The sequence below is a fragment of the Anastrepha ludens genome, chromosome 2 (assembly GCF_028408465.1).
Source record: "Anastrepha ludens isolate Willacy chromosome 2, idAnaLude1.1, whole genome shotgun sequence".
Classification (NCBI taxonomy): Eukaryota; Metazoa; Arthropoda; class Insecta; order Diptera; family Tephritidae; genus Anastrepha; species Anastrepha ludens.
Window position 1 is genome coordinate 159,654,475 of NC_071498.1, and position 23,153 is coordinate 159,677,627.

Here is a 23,153-nt window from a genome sequence, read left to right on the forward strand (position 1 = left end):
CAATTCATGCCTATGCATGAGAAGAATTCTTTTGCAGCAGTACTGACCCAAAATAAAGCCAAAAAAGTCACCTTGCTTTTAAAATTTTAAAATAGCTACTCTGGAAAGCCAAGTCGCTGTGTTGAGTTCTAGCAGTTGGAGGTCAACTGTTGGTAATCGGGAGTGCTGGGCAAGTAAAGTGAAAGAAATCACCGATGTGGCAATAAAATATAGAAAAGTCAATCACTTATACAAAATTATCGGAAGATGTTATAATTTTTGCAAGCGCCAAACATATTTAACACTTGTGAACAAAAAAGCAACGGATCGCAAATAAAGATTTCCATCACTAAAAATTATTTTCTTTTTGTTTTTTATTTAGCACTCTTTTACTTTCAAAAACAAGTGCGTGATTAATTTTGCGCCACCTTGTGTAATAATTATTCTCAATGCAAAATTGCATTATCCACGAAATGAGTCAGATTTCACATAGCATCAGCGGTCGCATTTAAACTAAATCGTATTTTGTGTAGGTGTGGACAGAGTCAAAACTCGCTCAACAGCTCAACAGCTGGCCAAATTAGATAGCATACTTCTCAGCGCTCTTCCAGTGACTACCGACGGCTTATTCAAACGCAGTCACCCAAATTTATTTCTTTATTACTTCTAAATTATTGACAGGTGAAATTTATATTGAGCTCAGACGAAATATCTTAGAGAAATATCTTAGACGTTCGCTGCGTCAATAGAGAGGAGGGGAAAGCTGCATTGAAATTTATTTTAGTATTTGAGTATTCATGTGTGTGTGTATCTCTCTCTGCATTCGTATCCTAATTGGTTTTAATTGGTGGTGGTGGTGGTGGTTTCTGCGTTTCATTGGCATTTGCGCATATTTCTTCTTGCTGAGCTCATGACTTGTTAATTTTGTTGTAGGGAAATTATATTACATTTGAGGTTAACTAATTTGCGGTCAATTGCTGGCGCAATGAAGTGAGACGAAGTATGAAGAAGAAGTTAAGCGTTTTCTTTGCGTATCAGTGAATATCGATAAGGGCGCGTGGCAGTAAATGGTGCTGCCGATTTTCTGTAGATTTTTAAAAATTTAAATAAATCCGTGTTGAGTTAAGTAGCAACGAATGGCAAGTGAATTTTTGTACTTTGAAGTTAGAAATATTAGAATTGTTTTAATTTTAAGTGTATAAAGGGTGATAAATTTAGAGGTAAAAGATTTTAAATTGAAATAAATCAACGAAAATTCAAGTTGATTAATCTTTTGGGTCTACTGCACGTAGGACCTCCATACGTCTTGAACGCTTGCGACTTTTTTCCAGTTCGTTATCCTAAGTTTCTTGATGTCGTCCTCTAGTGCGTTGGTCCATCTTGTTCTCGGCCTTCCTCTTGCTCTAGTATTGAACGCTCTGGCTTCTACGATTTTCTTCTGGGCCCTCGTACCGTCCATTCTTGTGATGTGACCCAGCCACATCGCCCTTTATCAGTTGATCTAGCTCGTCGTTCCATATTATCCGCTTCTGAGTACTTTTCGTTCGAAGGCTTGCAGTTTTGTTTTATCTGAATTCAAATTGATTGGGCAATCTTTATTATTTTGTGTAAAACCATTCAAGGCATTTATTTTTTAAAGATAATCTCCTTCAAATGTTGGCCGCAACCGCGCCGAAATTCGCCCACTCGTAAACACCAAATTTGAGTGACTCGCTGGAGGACTTCTTCGGTCGGTATATCGTCGGTATTAGTTGGCTGAATGTTGGCTTTCAATGCCTCAATCGAAGCTGGTTTATTCACAAAGTATTTATACTTTACATTCTTTTACAAATAAAAGGTGTCAAATCACACGTTCTTGGAGGCCAATCTACCTGTCCGAAACGGGAGATAAATTGCTCACCGAAAGGACGATGCTGTAAATCCATTGTTTCACAGGCTGCTTAGCAAGTAGCTGCCTTGTTGGAACTGAATTTTGTGGAGATCACGGACTTCAATTTCCAGCATTAAAATATGTTAATCATGGCGCGATAGTGTCCCCATTCACTGTTACATTGGCGCCAGCCTCATCTTTGAAAAAATATGGGCCGATGATTCCTCCAGCCCATAGTCCGCACCAAACGGTTGTTTTCAATGGATATACTGGCTGGTTTGGTCCTTGAATAGCTTCGAGTTGCTCTTCAGCTCAAATAAGGCAATTTTGCTACATAACGTAACCATGTAACCAGAAATGGGCCTCATCCCTGAACAAAATTCGTGTTCCGAAATGTGGTTGTTCGGCGAGTTTTTCAAGCGCTTAACAACTCAAATAATAACGTTTTGGAAGAACCGCTTCAAATCTTGGACTAGTTGTACTTTATACACTTACCAACCAAGATCTTTGGAAAGTCGCCCAAGTAGTGCCATAAGATAGTGTCATAAGATAAGATAGATAAGATTGGTCTAGTTGTTGAGAGCGGCGCCATATCGATGCTTCCGAATCTTCGGCAAAACTGTCATTTACAGCCGGAATATTCTCTTTACTTTGGGCAGTACGTTGCTTAATCGGTCGAGTGCCATTTAATGATGTCAAATTATTCTCAGGTTGCTGATGGTTTGCCGAATTGTGCGTTCGGTAGGACGGTTATGTACCGCATAAGTTGGCCTGAGCGCGCAGTGAACACTTTTCACAGAGCGTCGATTTTCGTCATAAAGTTACGAATTTGTAAATGTTGTTGAGGCGTGTGTATTTCTATGATAAAATGTCAATGAATACTGAAAAAATTATGTATTTAGTTTGACAGTAGTCAAGCGTGATCTGTCAAAAAACCGCTATTGGAAAAAGTGCCTTCAATCTGATTACTCTTTAGTGACCTTTGCTTTCTCGAATTCTTCCGTATGTTTTCAGTTTTCCTTATACCCAATGCCATAAATTCATGTACTAAGAAATTTGACGTAATTTGACATAATTTACTCGCATAAATATGTTTATCATGCTTTGATATACATACATACATACATTGATTTTTTTACATTTTTTTTTTTCTTGCACACACTTGAGCTACCACAGTGGTTCACAAAATTGATCACATAGCGGTCCCCCTCGGCAGGCAATGGCAAACCTATATTTATGCCATGAACAAATTTTTCATAAAAAACCTCTTTGCCGTTCGAAAACGGGTTTAAACTGTAGATCTCTCCATTTGTGGAACAAAATCAAGAGAGAGCTCGGTTAAGCCCCTCATAAAGGGTGTGAGCGCCAATTATAGTTATACATATTTTTTTATTCCTCGATTAGTCCATTTCTACCACTCTCCGATACTATCTACATATAGCACGACTGATATATGTATGTAGTTTTAATAACATTTGTGAGAGTGCACTGAAATTTTGAGCCCAGACCACAGACGACGGCGTGATCAGTTTGTTGAGTCACAATTTAAAATACTATTGGGAGTGCAGACGCTTATCATAAGCAAATAACAATGTAAATATTATATTTTTGAAGGTGCAACATGCTTTCATTTTCATTTGTATTTTCTAACACCGAAGAAATTCACATTCAGTACACTTTTCACTTTTTTCCCCTTGACGATAGTTTCTTGGTGCTGTTTTTGGTGTGGTTGGCAAATAGCTGGCGCATAGGGAACAAAATACTGCATACCGATTGATGGTACATACAGCCAGCCCCTCAATTTGCTCCAAAAGAGTACAGCGAGAAATGAGTAGCAGGGGGTTGGCTGAGAATGCAAGAATAACGTTTTTAATGGGTAAGGAAGTACTCTCTCCTCTCCTCTCCAGTAAGTACTATGTGAAATGCACACACAATTGGAGTTACATGGGTTAGTGTGGGTGTAAGCACCTGGTTAACTGGCACTAAATGCAACACTTTGACATATCATAAATCTTTTTTATGACCGGAGCAAAGTCGATAGTTTGACTTTCAATTTTATTTGTGTAGCATATAAGTATGATATGTATGCATGTATGAATGTACATATGTATGTATATATATAGGTGCGTATGCATGTATGTACGTGTGTATGTATGTATAGTATATTCAGTTGCAGAGCGCGCAAGACAGAACATTGATTGCTGGGGAAAAATTGATGAAACGCACTGTGGAGTATCATAAAAGTGTCTTATTACTCCGAAACCGATAAGAAGTCAAAGTTACTTGATTGCTGAAGAGCGGGTGCGTATTGACTAGGTACCAAGCAAAATAGAGCATAGAGCGAGAGGTAGAGGTGAAGTGGGTCAAAAACAATCAAAAATAAAAACACATTGAAAATTGTGAATGAGATAAAAAATATTAAGCGACCTAAAGTGTTTATGATTTTTTCAAATAACTTGTTGTTGTTATATAATTTTAAATTTGTTCCTCATTATTATTAACTGCTGTCAAGCGTGATAAGCAACTGAGCGTCACACACAGCTACTGTTCACCTCTATTGAATGACTTTGATGATAAAATCGCGCGTTTGCAAGGGAATCGAAATCTTTTTCCAAACGATTTTTTTTCATCTATTTCCTTGTCGATGCTTAACTGTGACGGACCGTCAAAGCAAATCTTATCAAATTGTGCCGCCATAATTTTGGCAATAAATTCGTTTTTTTTTTTAATTATTTATTGTATACAAATATTTATTCAATTTTTTCATATTTTTTCCCTACAGCAAAAATCAATCAATAAACAATTAATGCATAACAAGGCAAATAAACGGCAGTTTTCGGTGGAAAAGCAAATAAATTAAATGAAGCATTAAATACATAAACAAAGGGAAAGAAACAAAAAAGGCAAAAAAACGAAATGAACGAAAATGAAAATAACTGCAGTACTTAAATATCGAATTGTGAAAAAAAGTGAATAAAAATCGATAATAAATATTTTATTGTGTGATAGCGCCAATTGAAAGCACCACAAGAAACACTCGTCGGCAGAAAAACGAATTGCAAATCCGCACAACAACAACATAATACATACATTAATTTTTCACCGCCCTCGTTGTTCATAAAAAACCTTCAAGATTATTCTCGAAATGGATATGACTTCAACAGCGGAAGCTGCCGCCCGCAGCTGGTATGATAATCCGCGTTTGGGCAGCTCTCCGCAAGCGAATGGCCTGGGCGGCGCCGGCTTGGGACATCACGCCCTCACAGCGGCTGGCACCACAGCGATGGGCGGCGGCGCTGGCCTAGGCGGCGGCGGTGGTGGCGGCGGTGGCGGTCTTGGCGGCTTGGACAGCACCGATATGAGCGCCTTCTATGCGCTGGAGAGCAATGGCCATCACAGACGCTACTATCCGAGCTATCATCAGCACAGTAAGTGAACTTTAAATATTTCATATATTTTTTTTAATTGATTTAAGATTTTGTGCTTAGAAACATTTGTGTAGCATTTTTTCAGTTAAGAAATTAAATTTTTTTTTTGAGTGCTTAAGCTTAAAATTCAAATTACGCATTTTTCAAATACTTTAACACACTTTTTTGCTGATTTTTTTTAGTAATTTCCGGAAATTAATTATTTTTTATTACAAAGTATGGGGTTCAAGTAAGGGGGAGATACTAGATTTATTTTTATTCTTATTATTCCATATGCCATTGGCACTCAAAAGATGCATAAAAGTTGTACATAGTAAAAAAGCGTCGCTGAATTATATTTGACGAATTTTATGAGTTTCAAAAAAAAAAAAATTTAATTTAATTTTTTATTACTTTTTTTTGCTTAATATTTGTTTGGAATAAAAATATATATGTAAACGTGTGAATGTATTTAAGCGAACGGATGAAAATTTCACATTCACTTTTAAACGCAAACGATCTGATGCCTTTGCTCACAGCCACATTACACATACATACTTACCTGTAGGTACAAATCTTATGTATTTTTCCGCATACTTATGGGTGTGCATATGCATGCGCCGTCATTGGTATATTTTTTATACATACTGACATAATTATACATATACATATACATACATATACATATAAGTATGTACATACATACATATATACATAAGTATTGAAGCAGAACTCATTATGGGCGCAATCCTAATGACTTTTTAATGGTGTTGGCGGCAGCGCTGGTGTTGGCTCGTACCAATTTCGATGCCGCCGACGACGTCAGCGACCTCGGCGATGCGTCCCACTTACCGCAAATGCAGGCATATACAAGTATTTTATTGGCAGGAAGGTCGCTTGCTTATACACACATGCATACCTATGTTTGTATGCATAAATAAATAAAAAAATAAATATAAAAATATGAGTATAAATACAGACGAGCTGAGCTATTTTGAACCAAAATATTTCATTACAGGAATTTCAATCAATTTGATTGTTGTTAATAATTTCATATTTAAATTTTAATGCAAAACACGCGAAGACATATTCATATATATATATATAATATCCTTTAAGGAGTTAAGGGTAGTCAGAGGCCCGAAAAAATGAAGATTTTCAATAATATTTTTTTGCTAGTCAGTTGCTTTATTTTACACAAATAAAAACATAGCATTAGAACATTATGTTTCGACTTGACTTGAGCAAAATTTCAAAAAAAAAAAAACCAAAAATTATAAAAGTTATCGCTGTTTGTGTGGAGCCCGTTTCTCCAGAAGTCCCTTGCGGTAATCATCTCAAATCCTTGGAGATTCATTTAAAATCAATCGGACAAGAGAAATTAGTTTTATTAATAGACGGCTGAATTTTCATATATATAGATCATCTTGCGCCTGATCGAAGCTTTTTTTCAAAAATTTATAATATGGCGGCCTCGGGAACTATTTTTCAGATTTTCGCGAAAAAAACGTCAATTAATTGTTAAAAAAATGAAATTTTTAGAAAAAAAAAATCCTTCGAATCCACGAGTTTTTCATGTTTTTCAAAGGCAGTATAAATTTTTTCGAAATCTACTAAGTGGTTTTTAAGTTACAATGATCACCAGTTCAAAAAACATAGTTTTGCGAACGCCTCGGAGTGGCCGAGCGCCCTTTGTTAATTGTTTAATAACTCGAAAAGTATTAATCGGATTCACTTCAAATTTTCACACAACACTTTTAAAATATTATACTTTAAGGAAATTCAAAAAAAGAAAAAAATAATTTTTTTGAAAATTCTGACCACCCTTAACCCCTTCACGTCGGGGGAGCGTAGGGACGAAACAAAGTTATTGAAGTCGCTAAGGTTGTTAAAAAGTTCCCTGAATAACTTGGCAGAAGTAGCCAATATAAAAATAACAAGTCTTGTTGGATTTATTAAAGCCACAGGTTGGTTCAATGAGGACAATGTAGAGTGAGGAGAGGGGACAGTCCTGTTGGTATCACAATGGGCCTACAGTAGGTCTGGGTGTGTCAACCGACAACCACTATACCTACCTACCTGATGTAAGAGAAGGTAAATAGAGATGGCTTGGCCATACCCTACGGGAAGGTGGCACTGAAACGCAGCCCAGACAGCGCAAAAGCGGCAAACCTAGGGGCTCTTGACGACGCAAAGAGGAATACAAAGTCGTGGACAAAACAATGCCAGGTCATGCAAGTGAAAAATATAATCGCACAAAATGGAAAAAATTTTACTTTGGCCCTATGCTCCGCAACGGAGACTAAGGAATGTTGATGATGAACTTCGGTAGTGGTAGTGTCTAGTAAAGATGATTTCAGCAGAAATACTCAACCGCACAAGTCTGTCATTCAACGTATATTCCGCATTTATTTCCAACATTATCGCTCGAGAGGACTTAAAAGAGTTACACTCCATTTTCTTAATCATGGCCTTGTGCTGATGAGTTGTAGCCTTGCGCGCAGGCGAAGTCTGTCTTCCAAGAAATAACGATTTGTATTGAGAGCACAAGAACATGGTCGCTATTTTTCTAGCCATAGCTGTATGTACATATGTATTATATGCACATAAGAATATACGAAATACCAATCGATATGTTAACGCCTATTTATTTTATGTATTTCTTCTTTCACTGAATTCTCAGCATTCCTTATTGCGCGCGTTCTCACTATTTTTTTATTAGTTTTTCATTTACTTTTTCATAAGTTTTGTATATAACCAATATGTTTTTACATACATACAGACATACATACACACATGCATCGATAAAAAGTCTATTGGTAGCAAAACAAACATCATCAGCACTTTTTATATACAAAACAAAAAGTTTTTTTTCTTGTTTATTTTTTCATTTATTTTATTTTCATTTTAATGGCGTTTTTGTGTGACTTGAGCTTTGCAGTAAGCAACCACTACAAAGAGGGTTTTGTGGTATGTTTTTATTGTTGTTTGTATTGTGGTTGTAGTTTTTGTTGTTGTAATTACCGCTGTTATTTTTGTTGTTGTGGTTTTTGTTGTTATTGTTTTTTGTTGTTATTGGTTTTTGTTGTTGTTATAATTTCCGTTGTTGTTGTTGGTGTTGTTGTTATTATTTTTGTTCTTGTTGTTGTAATGGGGGTGTGTTGTTGTTGTTTTTGTTTTTGTTGTTGTAATTATCGTTTTTGTTGTTATTGCTACTGACGCCATCGCTACGCCACCAAGCGCATGCTAGTAAATACATACACGCGTACATATGTATATAAATGGGCACTACAAATACATTTTGAGTATCTTCCAATAGCGCCGCTCGGCCTTAAATATCTACTTAAACAATTACCACCACTTCCACACATACATACATACATAGTTCTTTTGTTATGCTTCTTATGTCTGTATATTTCATTTTTAGTTTCTTCTTACTTTCGTTTGTTGGTTTTTCTCCTTGTGCCTATGTCAATTTTTGACACTCAAAGAAGAAAAGTACAAAAGAAAAATACAAAAAAATAAAAAAAAAATATTAAAAAAAATAGGTCTAAGAACTTGCAACGCGTAAGCGCAGAACTTTTTTTCAAATGTCATAATGCGCCATTATAGAAATTTCCATACAAAAAGACACACGCAATTGCTTACATAAGTGCCTTTGTTTGTGCACACATGCATGCATACATACATAAATATGTAGAAAATATCACTCTGTTATGCTAATACATGTCCGCCACTTATGCGCACTCATATTTATAAGTACGTATTCATACATACACACACACACATGCACACATATGCACCTCCAATTCGTATTTCTCTATGAGTTTTATTATGCGTGTTTTTGTGCGAATTGCACGGCTGTCACAATGCCGTCGAACTCGAATTTAGAAAACAAGCAAAAACAGATTTTTTGTAAGCTTTTTAAATTATCATTGCTATGAAATATTTTCTTTTGTTACCCATTCTGAAAAAAAATTTAAAAGCTACCTATTATGCAACTCACCAAAATGGAGTAAGAAGTAAACCGAAAGTATTCATACATAGGGAAAAAAACAAAAGTAGCGAATGCCCTCGCCGGTCAAAATATGCGAAAATGCGAATATGCGATATACGCACATACATTCATACAAATGTATCTAAGAATACGGAACATTTTTAGCTTGCATTTGTGATCACAGAATAATCTTCCACGGTTGCCTATATCAATATTTCTCTGGTGCCGAAAAAGTATGAATACGCAACAGATCTTGCCTATCTAGCGGCGAGTCCTTGAGAAGATTCACGGCTGAATCTCTTTCAAGAATGTTCTTCCAAAAAAGTCATAGATTCTTCACATTGAGGAATGCTCTGCAATCTTTTATCCAAATGTTGGCAGAAACAAAAGTGTAGTTGAATGGCAAAAACAAGGTGGCGCAAAATTAATCATCCTATCGGAAGGCTTATAATCTTTGCAAAAGGCATCATATCTGACACTTGTGAATTGAACAGCCGCAGTATACAAAAAGACAACCATCAGAGCGCGTAAATGCCAAAATAAAGATTTCTATCACTTGAAATGTTTTTTATTTTTTTATTTTTTATTAAGTAAAGAAATGCTTTTATATGCTTTGGAATCTGCTTTGGATGCTGAAAATAACAAATATGAACAGATTTGAAGGATTTACATTAGAATTCTAAAGATCTCTTGGCCCGAACATCTATCCAACATAGAAATGCTCAGACGAATTTGGCCCCTCAACCATTTGTTCTTTTGGCCCAAGATCGAAAAACTTCACCAGTGGAAAACATTAATTCGTACACTACTAACTTGCAACAATTTTACAGATCACTGGAAGTTAGGCGATAATGCAGCCAGATTTAACCTTCCTTTCAATCCCAAATGCGGAGGCTGACAGGCGAAGGGGGTGAAATAAAGTCCTTTCCACTATTTATGCGAATGTCCAGACTTCGCTCTTTCGGTAAAACAATCTTACAACCACTGCAAATTAATGAAATCTCAGACATAGAGATAATAAATTTACTTTATATCTGGATCGTACGAAATGGATCTGAAAACAAAAGACGTCATACGATATTAGTGGTAGTGGCTAATTAAGATGATTTCAGCAGAAATACTCAACCACTTCAACAACGGCACTACAAATTGAAGAAGAAGCTTGACCAAATACCCAACAAATTGTACTTATCTTTCGCAGTTCAACGAAGGATTTCTCGCTACTATTTCTAATAATTTTGGTTCTTCGTTATTGTTTTCCACAGTGGAAGATGTAGGTTCGCCCTAAATCCAATTTCTGATTTCAAGTTGTTATGAAGTGAAGTTATTTCCCAAGATCAACTTCAGTTAAGCATCAAAGCAATCATGCTAATTGAAGCCGTTTTCGACAACTATCGCTTTTATAGCACTAATATATACTTATATAGCCTGATGAAGGATCAGAAACCGCTTCCGGACTACGGCCGACTGCAACAAGTCTCACAAGGCTTCTATGCTTTGTGCGCGCCTTCTTCAATTTGTTACACCAAGCGCCTGCCATCGGCGGCATGGTCGTCGCCTGCGTCGTTGTCCTTCGCCATGCGAACACCTTCTTTGCTGAAGTTTCTGCATACTTCTCTGCGGAATTTTTCCATACGTTCGACCTGGCCCAGACAGCGCAAGCATTGAATATTTATGTGCTTAACCATGTCCAAATCGTCGTAGAGCTCATACAGCTCGCTCATTCATTCGGCGGTAGTAGTTATCGTCAACACGAATAGGACTGAAGATTTTCCGAAGCATCTTCCTCTCAAATACCCAAATACCTATGCTTAAGCGACATAGCTCGGGTAAGATGAGCGTCATGTAAAGTTTTAGTTTTGTCGAGCGAGAGGGGACCTCAGCTACACATTTGCTTACTGCGGCCATAGTAACACCAATTAGCAAGCATGATTCGTCGGTTTATCTCCAAGCTGACATCATAGACCTCCTTGTCTGAAGCCTCTCTCGGTATTGAAAGGTTCAGAAAGGTATTTTTCTTTCTTACATTAGCTGGAAGTTTTGCTCAATGTCAGTTTGCAAAATCGAATCAGTTTTGCAGGAATACCAAACTCAGACATTGTAGTACATAGGTGACCCCTTAACGGGCTATCTAAGGCAGCCTTGTAAGCGACAATTGGGTCATGTCGTTACCTTTTTCATGGTTTTTCCAGGTTTTGGCGTAGTGTGAAGTTCTTGGTCTATGGTGGATTTTTCAGGCCTAAAACGACACTGATAAGGTACAATCAGTGAGCTGGCATTTGGCTTTAGTCTTTCATATAAAGTGAATTCAAAAACCGAAAGATGTATAAAGTTGAACTGTCGCAGTCTCTGGAGCTATCCAATAATCTGTAGTTTGTATAATATCGCATGGCTCTTGCTCATATTTCCTTCTTACGCTTATGTACATACTTACAATACGCCCTTATTTATTAACTAAGCAAAACACAGAAACATTAAATAAAATTTTGGATGATTTAATAACTTTCTTTTTTTGGTTCCCAAGCAATTTCCAACGTTTTGTTATTGAAAACTAGAAACCTGCTATTAAATGCAAAAAAAAAAATTCCAGCAATTAGCGAGCGCATTTAGCATAGAAAATAAAAATAAGTACATTAAGGTGGATCGAACGTAAATGGACATTTTTTAAATATTTTTTTTGTAATGCAATAGCCGTGAAATGTTGTCTTTATTAGATTTAAGAAAAGCCATAAAATATTGACTTTATAGGGTAACGTTTTGAGGTGATTCCAGCCTAAGAAAAATTGGAAAAATAAAGAAAAGAAAAGAAAAGAAAAGAAAAGAAAAGAAAAGAAAAGAAAAGAAAAGAAAAGAAAAGAAAAAAAAGAGAAGAATTTTACACCGCTGTTAATAAACTCAGCCAAACAACCAACAAAAGAGTTAAGCGCCAATTATTTATATATATCGGGTGTTTTTTTAGCTGCATGAAAACTATTGATATCGATTACTAGGGTTTGATAGCTGAGAATGTCGATTGTGTATTGATATTTCTGCTCAGTAAGGCTTGAGAAGTCGTCAAGAATCGTTTCACGCCAGAACAACGCTTCAAAATTGTTGAAATTTACTTAAAAAAAAAAATAAACCTGTTCGAGAAATTTATAGAGCACTGGCGGCATCAACGGCCCTTATATCTTTAGAAAGGAAGAATAAGCTGCCGTTACGGTGAATGGCGAGCGCTACCGAACCATGCTGACTGAATTTTTGTTTTTCTAACAAAGACTTTTAGTTTCAGGCCCATCACTAAAAGTAATTTTATGCCACCAAGGTTAGGTTAGTTTGGTTGGCATTAAGCCACGCATATACCTTTTAGTACCTAGCGATACCAGATGGAGACCGAGCTCTATGAATACTGAGAGTAGACATCATGTGGGATGTCAGCGCTTTGGCGAATCTAAGCAGAACTGGGAGATCCGCTTTTGAGACGTCCGCCAGACCCTCAAACAGTGGGGCGCCCAGGCATTTTAAACGCGTTTTTTAATAATGAAGGACAAACACACAGAAGGTGTTCTAAAGTCGCCACTAAACACACCACAAAAAGGCTTTGAGAGCAATCTAAGCACCAACAACAACTAAAAGTGAATTCAATTGCATATTTATAGTCTGTCTAATAGAAGCGTAACCGGCAAAATTCAAGCTTAGAGTTCCGTTATAAAAAAATTTAAATGTCTGCCAAAAGCGACTAGAACGAAAATTCGCCGCCCACCCTAATGCACATACAAATTTACAACTACACCTGCAAGTAGCGGCTGACGCAAATTAGACGAAAGATTGGCGTCAAACAATTTAACCAAAAACTCCCACAAATCGTGGAAAACTAACGATTTGTATTTCATGAACATGGCGCTACACACACACACATACACACACAGCTCTTTAAAGGCATGCCAACTAAATTTCTATTAAAAAAAATTTCCGACAATTTTTTTTATTTTTTCTTTTTCGGAAAAAGAAGTAATTAAATACGAAATCGGTCTGCGTACAAAAAAAACATTGTCAGCTATAAATTGAATTGCCGCACAGCTCCACCCAATATTAGCAGCTTGAAAAAATTGCCGCACAGAAAAAAACACCTCACTTTGGGGGAAAAACGCCAGTGAAGCGTAAAAAGTGGGCGCTACTTGAAAATTCGGCGCTTAATAGAATTTTGAATTGGGCGAAGGAACCTAAAAGGGAACGGAATATTCAATTGTTAGCGGCGCTAACTGTAAGTTAATTGTCATTGCTGCTTTACAGTTAAGCGGCCACCCACTTTTTTCACTTTCCTCAGAACAGCGTCATTTGCATGAGCTGGCATTACTCATATGCGAGTGTTCTGGCATAAGTGTGGGTGTGTGTATATGCGCGTACCACACACACATACTTACATGTATACATACCTACATTACAAGTGTATTGGTGTATTTTGCATGATTGTGGTTGAAAAAGCAGCGCTTAGTGGCGCGGAAACACCAGGGTGAATGCGCATGAGTGATCAGCTGCAGAAAAGCACAAGTTGAGCAAGTGAAGAAATGTGTGTATGCATGTGTCTGTGAGTGTGTGTAAATATGTTTTATGATTTATATATTTGCTGCAGCTAAGTAGGCACCGAAATGCAAACTCATTTATTCCACTTTTTCCGACGTGATTTGCATTGTTTCATTTCAAAATATTTTTTCACTGTCATTTTGCATTCGGCTGCTCTTGTTTCCCTTTTTTTGGTTTGTTAAGAATGCAAAATTGCCTTTGTCATGTTGCGCTCGCAGTAGAAAGTTTCACCAGGTTCGCCGGGGGCTCCCACAATGTCAAGTGCTGCACTTCCTTATTCGTTTTTTATATATTTTTTTTGTTGGCATTTAAATACTTCATAAAATGGGTAGAAGTTGTCAGAAAAAATGTTAACAGTTTTTAAGAATTCTTTTGTTTTTTTTTTATATTCTCTCACAATTTTTCGGAATTTTGCGAACTTTTTTGTGTAAAATTGGTGAAAAAGTTCTTGTGTGACCCCAACTATACTTGCAGCCTGCGAAAAATAATAACACATAAATATTTTGACCAATTTTGCATATTTTTTTCTCTTTATGAATTTTCATTATTTTTTATATAAAAGTATAACTCCCTGTTTAACAAACATCATATAAATCTTATTTTAAAATTTTATGAAAAAAATTACACAAACTTTTCATTACTGTTCCCTGCTATAAATTATAATTTTCAGAAGGATTTTTTGCATGCAGTTTTATTGCTTATTTAATTTTAGTCTAATAAACCGCATACTTGAGGTTGCTGATTTCTCGTGATTTTTTATTTTTAAAAATTCCTTTGGTTTTTAATATTTTGTTTTTAGTTTTTATTTGTGAAGAAATTTTAAAAAATGTTTGACCTTAAACTGACTTTCAATTGCACCCCAAATGCCAAACGTACAATGAATTTCAGCAACCCCAAAAATTTATATACCAGTTTTTTTTTAATTTTTCCGATGAATATTCTAGGTTTTTCCATGAAAAAAATTTGTTTCTAAGTTTTTGGGGCATGATTTCAGCTCCTGGAGGGTTTGGAAATTTGTGTACTTGCTCTGCTTGTAGAACTGCTTCATTAGAACTGCAATAAAAGCATTCCAAAACGAATTTTAATACACATAATTTTCTGCTTTTAAAGTTTTTCTGAATTGTTCATAAAAATACCCCAATCCTAGGATGTGTTTCGATACAGTCTGTTACATAAGAGCGTGGTCACTGTTACACGTAGATAAAAAATCAAAGCGTCTTGTTTCTTTTTCTATGACACAGAGGGCACCTCAGTCCTTCATGCTTTTTGTTAAAAGCCAGCTGTCTGTCAAATTTAGTCTTCAATTGAGTTACGCCTCTCGCTTTGAGTCAATTTTTCTATGTTTGCGTGAAAAAGGACCTAAATTAACGCAAACTGCTGCTGCGAAATATATGGGAAAGTCGAAGGTTAGCAAGTGGATAAATCGCTATAAAAAAGTCGGTAGCGTTGATGATTTTCCCGATCGCGGAAGTGCAAGCAAAGCCTCAAAAAAGACGAAAAAAGATTCTCGCATTGTTCTCGAAAGATCCAACTTTGACTTTATGTGGAGCTGCTATGAAATTGAAAGCAAAAGGTGTTGACATATCTTACGGAACGATTCGCAGGAACTTGCTTGCCTATAAACTGAAATATCGCAGTACTTTGGAAAAACCAATGTTGAGTGCAAATCACGTTGAAAAACGAGTGGAATGGGCGAAGGAAAACTTGGACCGCGATTGCAGCAACGTTATTTTTTCCGATGAATCCTTCTTCTAGGCATTTCCGAGTATCAAACAACCTCCACCAGTAAGACCCGTCAAGGTCCATGTTTGGGGGTGCTTCTCAAACAATGGTTTCGGTACTTTGTTCTTATTTACCGAGAATTTAAATGCCGAAGAAATGAATAAAATATTTCAAAAGGCTTTCTTACCATCTGCTAAGCAATGGTATATCAAGAAAAATGAAAGCTGGATAATTCAAGAGGACAACGATCCGAAACATCGGAGTCGAGCGTGTAGCGAGTGGAAGGCGTAAAACGGAGTTGTCACTTTAGATTGCCCATCTCAGTCACCGGATGCAAATCCCATAGAAAATGTGTGGCCTCTGATGAAAATGCAGCTTCGCAAACGCAAGCCATGTAATTTAGATCAACTTTCTCGACAATTTCCGAAAACTTGGAGGCCTTTTCCGGTAGAATATGCAGAAAAAGTAGTGGAAAGAATGCCCCGACGGTGCGAGACCATAATTGACAATGGAATCCAATGAGATTGGACTTTCTACTGAGGTATTTACATTCAGTATTGACGACCAAATTATCAATAAATTTGCGAATTTTCGAAAAATCAATTGTTGTTATTATTTAACAGTAACCACGCTCTTATGTAACAGTCTGTATATTAAAAAAAAAAATAGAAATTCGGGCTTAAACAATCTCTTTCAAAGTCATTTACGAGCATTTCTCAAAAGCAAACTATTAAAATAGGTCCAAAATTGGACCATTTAAAAAAAAATGAAATTGGTCGAAAAATCCCCACTGTGACCATCAGTAAAAAAAATTATTATCAAATAATTATTATTAAAAATTCAAATAATTGTTTAGCAAGCTCAGACTTGCACATGATTCAGTAATCTATAAAATTGAATAAACTACAAAATTTCATACCCAAAATCTGCAAAAAAAAGCTAAGTAAAAAACCGTGGAACTTGGACGAAAATTTTTAGAAATTTTTCTATTGTTTTATAAAATTTTAAAAATGCATTTGAATGATTTTCGTTAGGCAATAGGTTGTACTTTAATATGAAAATAATAAAATAAAAAAAAATAAAAATAGTCAAAACTGGTCACTACTGGTTAGTTCGTAATACCACAGTTCCACTTAAGTGTCTACACTTTACTTTTATAATATATTATATATCCTGCTTTCTGTCACTTCAACTTTAAATTTTCTTGCAGTTTTGTATTTTTCTTGCATTTTTATATTTTTCTTGCGTTTTTATATTTTTCTTGCAGTTTTGTATTTTTCTTAATTTTTGTATTTTTCTTGCATTTCCGTATTTTTCTTGCATTTTTGTATTTTTCTTACATTTTTGTATTTTTCTTGCATTTTTGTATTTTTCGTGCATTTTTAAACTTTTCTTGTATTTTTCTTGCATTTTTGTATTTTTCTTAATTTTTGTATTTTTCTTGCTTTTTTAAACTTTTCTTGCATTTTTGTTTTTTTTCTTGCATTTCTGTATTTTTCTTGCATTTTTATATTTATTTGTATTTTTGTATTTGTGTATTTTTCTTGTATTTTTATACTTTTCTTGCATTTTTATATTTTTCTTGCATTTTTATACTTTTCTTCCATTTTTGTATTTTTCTTGCATTTTTATATTTTTCTTGCATTTTTATATTTTTCTTGCATTTTTGTATTTTTTTTTGTTTGTATTTTTCTCGCAATTTTCTTGTTCATTATTTTTTATTGCCCTGTTTGTATTTTTAAAATATTTTGTGCATCCAAGGAATTCCCTTTAGCCTTCCAATCGCTTATTGAAGGCTGCAGCTTAAGTTTCAGCTTTAAAAAATAACGAAGCTTTGTCCATTGTTGTTGTCTTGCGGATACTCCATTCAAATGATCAATCAGTTTTGTTGGCGCACGAGCATTTACTATGCGTAATTCATGCCCAACTGTCACGCCGAGACATTTTTTGTAGTTATACGCAAGTAACCCAGTCAGTCACAGGCCGGAGTGAAGGAAGAAAATGTCTGCTTAGAATAGCAAATCTCCGTCTGGATAGAGCAGGACAATGGCACAGAAGGTGTAAGATTGTCTCTTCCTCTTCCTCATCAAGACAACTTCTACAGAAGCCATGTGCTTGCACACCCATCCTTTGGGCGTGCCTACCCATTAGACAATGTCCCGTTATGACTGAAATCAGTGTTCTAAGATTGTGCTTATTTTGGCTTAGCAAAGATTCTGTGCGTTTAGCACTGAGAGTCGGCCACAGTTGATGGGCGATTTTGCAGGTGGCTTCATTACGCCATCTTTCGTTTGCTTCCCTTACGATTTCTTCAAGGATAAGTGGCTTTCATGTAGCAGTTATTTACTTTCATTACTTTTACTTCTACTTAAAAAAAAAAAAAAAAAAAACTTTGAAAACTTCTACACTTCACTTTGGCTTACTGGCATACTCGTATACGAAAAATCAATGTAAATTTCTAGCCTGCCTTCGCACTGTTGCCACCAGCTCCATTTCGTTTTTGCAATTTACTAAACGTAATTCATTCATGCGCGTATTTTCATTCAAAATCATTCAAAAATGATCACTCAAGACGCGCACAATCGATTCCACAAATTGTGTATGCTTTTATTACAGCAACAACAACAACAACAGTAATAACAATCGCTTACTTTGTATTGTTGCTGTTATGGCATTTACTTTTGGCAGTTGGTGCGCGCACCGCCATTGTTTGTATGTTTGTCGGTTGGCTTGCTTGCTTTTTGTATTATTGCAAAGCTTTGACAGACATGCTGGCTGCCAGTCACTGTGCACCACTGCCCGCTAAAGCCAACGCCTGTCGCTTCTTATTGCCTGTGTGCCTGTCAAATCGATCAGCCACAGCCACAGCCACAGCCACAGCCACAGCCACAGCCACAGCCATTGCCATGGCCTGCCGTTTCACTTGCCTCGCTTGTTAACTGTTTGTTGTTTTGCATTTCAACTGATTTTTGGAAGCAAAATCATATACGAAAATATTTTAAAATTCATTAGTCTGCATATGTCATTCGTTGGCACTCGGTGCTGTTGTTGCTGTTATTGTTGTTAATGTCTGTCTTGCTCTGAGCCTGATTGAAAGCGTAAGAAATGTCAAAAATTGATTTTGATGTTATTATTGATGATGCTGTTTGATGCTTACGCTATTAACGTATGTATATTTGCATACGTCTGTGTGTGTGTGTGTGTGTGTGTGTAGTTGACGATGCTGATGAACTGCCAGGCAGCCACTGCTGGGAATAGCTAGTTGACTGTTGATACTGCAAAAAATGATGTTTGGGAGCTGGTGGCTGGTGGCCGTTAGCCAATTATTTTAAAATGTTTACTTTGATAATACTGCTGCTGTAAAAGTGGTTGTTGTTTGTTTTTTATTAAAAAAATACTTTTTGGGCTTAGTCGCATTTTTTGATTGCGACGCCAATCGAGTTCCGAATGCAATTAGTTGACAATTTGAGTTGATGGATTTGATTTTTATTCATTTCAGGTGCGCATGAGTTCCATAAATTAGTATTTTTAAAATAATGAAATGAAATTTTTAATCTACTAGTTTATGTTTGTAGAGTTTCGGAGTAGCAAATTTGAAACCAATGGAAATACTGTTCATTGGAAGCTTGAAAATACTGAATTTATATGGAAATCTCATAATAAATGTGGAATTGATAGAATCGAGCCTTTCTTATATTTAGTAGCCCTCAGCTTGCTAAAATGTTCGGATCCCATCACTCCTTTTACTCCTCTTAATTAACATAAAGTCCTCTGAGAGCAAAATAAATACCGAATAAATATTGAATCAGTGTCATGCTTGCTACCAGATCTTTCACCGCTTCTACATATAATAAAGGGTGGTAAAGTTTCAAGGGCGGGTATTAATTTTGAATAAAATACAATTTGTTTAAGAAATTATTGTAATTTCTCTTAATTATGATAATATTAGTATAGTTCAATTACGTATGAAACAAAATATCCGCGACCTCAGCGGCACACCTCCATCCGATGACGCTGAGGCATAATTGAGATTCTATGCCGTTAATGTACGAATTATCTCATCCTTTAGCTCTTTGATTGTTGCTGGCTTATCGACGTACACCTTTTCTTTCAAATAACCCCAAAGAAAGAAGTCCAACGGTGTCGTTGACGCTTAGGTGTGATTCACATTCAACATCGGCCCTTGAAATTTAACCACCCTTTATTTCATATTAAAAATAACCCACACCCTCATTAAATTTCACTGATTCCAACCGCTTGATGTTTGCGCTGCTTTCGAATGGTGCTTGCATTAGCGTGATAAAAAGTGGTATTTAGAGAACGGCTGAGCTTCAGATACTCATCCGACTATAATTTGTCAACGGGTTGCATTTGAGAATAACTCATTGGGGTAAGAATTAATGATGGGTAAGTGAAGTAGAAGCCAACCTTACTGGGTTGCAAAGATACCTAGGCCAGCTGTATTAACTCTACTCTACACTACTCCACAAAAATATTTATGTATTACCTAGAAGCTTTAAAAACTGTTCAACAAAAAATGTTTAGAATGAAAAACCTTAAATATGTTCCAAATCGCTCGACAAAAGCATAGCTCAAATTGTCAATATCGCACTCGCACTTAACCCTACCATAAAATACTAATAAGCTCCATTTAAAGCGCAATAAAACTATAAAATAAAAATTAAGCGTTTCATGTCACACTGACTCGCTGGATGGAGAGCCCACGCGCAACCCTCCATCCAACCCACACCCGATTCACATTCAATTCACATTCAATACACTCACACCCAAGCACACACCGAAATATACACTTGGCTGACGCGCCAGCGACTACATAAAACGTAATGTTCATGTCCTTTTCATGCACACACTGCATTCCATTCCATTCCATTATATTAGTTACATGCACGTCTGTATGAGTGTACGCACGGAGGTGTGCTTGCATGTACGAGAATTTGCATAATCCTGCGCGAAACTACTCACCATATATCGTACAGCACGTGAAAATGTTTTAATTCATTAATTCCCTGCCAGTTCATGTTGTGGCTAAAGTTAAGTTGTGCTGAGTTGAGTTGAGCTGAGTTGAGCTAAGCCGAGCGGAAAGGACGAAAAGGTGGTGTAGGAAGTCAGGAAGGCAGGAAGGCCGACCAACTGGCTACTGACGCCCGATCACAGAGGCGTGCGTGACAAGTAGGCATTTTTGTTTGGCCACAAACGTATTTATATACTGCGAAGTAGTTTTAGTTATGTGCGCATGTGGGTGTGTGTGTGATTGTGCCGTTTTGCATGCCACACATGCTTGCAACATGTGAACTTGCACAATTATGGCTTTGCCGTGGCAAATAGAGAGAGAGAGCTCAATTTTTATGGAGTATGAATAGTGTGGCTGAATTGCTTTGGCTGAGTTATAGTGCCAAATGTAAAGTAACAGCAAAAGCAAAACCAACAACAGCGAGGCTGTTTGAGCAGCAGTTGGGACAACATTTTAAATAGCCAACGATTAAATTGCGCTAAAGTAATATTTTGTATTTACATTTTTTGCTTATTTTTTATTTACTTATTTTTTCTTTCATTTCGATTTATGTTATTGCTCAATGGTCTTGTAAAGGATTTTAAAAACCATAAATGTCTTTTGATCAAATAAAGAGTACTTCGAAAGACGCGCCGCCTAGATGTATTATAGTTTGTTTTAAAATATATTAAAAAAAGTAAAAATTTAGATTATTTCAGGTTTTACTATTTTTATTCAAAATACCACTCCTCAGAATTATACTCCTAAATATATTATATAAAAAATGGCGAAATTCAAATGTCCACCATGAGCACGTCTACAGGTAAAACCCGTCAAATAGTCCATTCATTAAAGAGAACGTCGCGATATCAATGATGAAGATGGTTCAACAGCCTCTTGCCATCAACAGCAATAAATATTCTCAACAGAACACCCAGTTTTTCTTCTGCCAATCCTTCTTATATCCTCGACAGAACCAGTTTCTTGAAATACTTTCATCAACCTATGAATTGTCAACTCATTCGGGCGATTATTTCCGCCAAAAAATTAGAAATCTTGGAAATTTTTTTAATGTTAACTCGCCTGACGCATCTAACTACTTAACAAATGCCAAAGATGACATAAAAAGGTATCGCTCGGAATTACGAGTGTCAAAGCGCATTCATTAAAGGTGGCAGCACTAGACCAACAACAATGTTTTGTACGTTTGATTGTCAAAGCAAAGTATTGGCAAAGTAGAGAACAAAGAATGAATTCGCCTTGCTTCATTCTGGGCTGACAGCCACATGCTCACGGCGAAAGAAAAAAACAAATCAGCTGATTTACCGATACCACCTTTAATGGATTCGCTTTGGGATTTATTCTCCACTGACAACTAGGTGTGACTTTTGAAAGACCCTTTTTATGTAAATAAAAAATTAATTAAAATAAATGTAACAAAAAAGTAATTGAAATAAAACACTATATAGGTTGGACATAAAAAATGACATCTTCAACGAAATCTCCGCTAGACAGAAAGAAACGCACTGCTACATTCATCATCTTTTGGCTGTACAGCTCTTTGTGAGCTTTGGCCTGCTGCACGTGGGACCTCCATACGTCTCGAACGCTTGCGACTTTTTTCCAATTCGTTATCCTAAGTTTTTTGATGCCGTCCTCTAGTGCGTTGGACCATCTTGTTCTCGGCCTTCCTCTTGCTCTAGTATTGAACGCTCTGGCTTCTACGATTTTCTTCTGCGCCCTCGGTCCGTCCATTCTTGATGAAACGTATAACATTTTCACCCTTTATCAGTTGATCTAACTCGTCGTTCCATCTTATCCGCCACTCGCTGTGATCTTTGATTGCTCCGAAAATTCTTCTGAGTACTTTTCGTTCGAATGTTTGCAGTTTTGTTTTATCTGCTTCAATTAGCGTCCACGATTCAGCTGCATAGCATAATACTGGTCTAATGATGGTTTTATACAGAGTCAATTTGCTTTGTCTCTTTAGTAGTTTTGATTTGAAGAGTTTCGTTAACGACATTGGTCCCTTAGAATAAAAAGTTTAATTGCGATCGGCTTAGTTTTCGTAAATTAGAGTAAAATTTGATGTTATGCTCCCACGTCACGCAGTTTGCTCCATAATTAATTGGCTAACAAATTCCCGAATTTCCCTTTTTCCACGGCGCTTTCATAATTCACTTTGGCAGCTCTTCCTCTTGTTCTTGTTCTTTGCTATTCATTACTATTATTTGTTTTGATGGTTCAATGGTTGAAAAAATAAAAATTTAAAACTAAGATTTTACTCAATTTATTCTTTCAATATTCAATTCAGCAATAAGAAAAAGTGTCCGCAAATGACAGCAGGCCGACGAAAGGGCTTTAATAGAAATAAATAGGCTCTCTGCGATGTTGTGCGAAGTTATGCTAAGTTAAGCGAAGTTATGCGAAGTTATGCGAAGTTATGCGAAGTTATGAAAAGTTAAGCGAAGTTATGCAAAGTTATGGGAAGTTATGCTAAGTTATGTAAAGTTGTGCCAAGTTATGAAGAGTTAAGCGAAGTTATGCCAAGTTATGCGAAGTTATGCTAAGTTATGCAAAGTTATGCGAAGTACTGCTAAGTTA

General features: G+C 36.3%; 1 protein-coding gene across 1 annotated transcript in view; it reads left to right on the forward strand.

Moving 5' to 3' along the window:
• LOC128855689 (GATA-binding factor C) overlaps positions 1 to 23,153 on the forward strand; it is a 239,954-nt gene that overhangs the window by 18,939 nt on the left and 197,862 nt on the right. The window contains exon 2 of the mRNA XM_054090818.1: positions 4,632 to 5,277. Within this exon, the coding sequence (XP_053946793.1) occupies positions 4,995 to 5,277 (283 nt within the window). The 5' untranslated portion in view covers positions 4,632 to 4,994. The remainder of the gene's footprint in view (positions 1 to 4,631; positions 5,278 to 23,153) is intronic.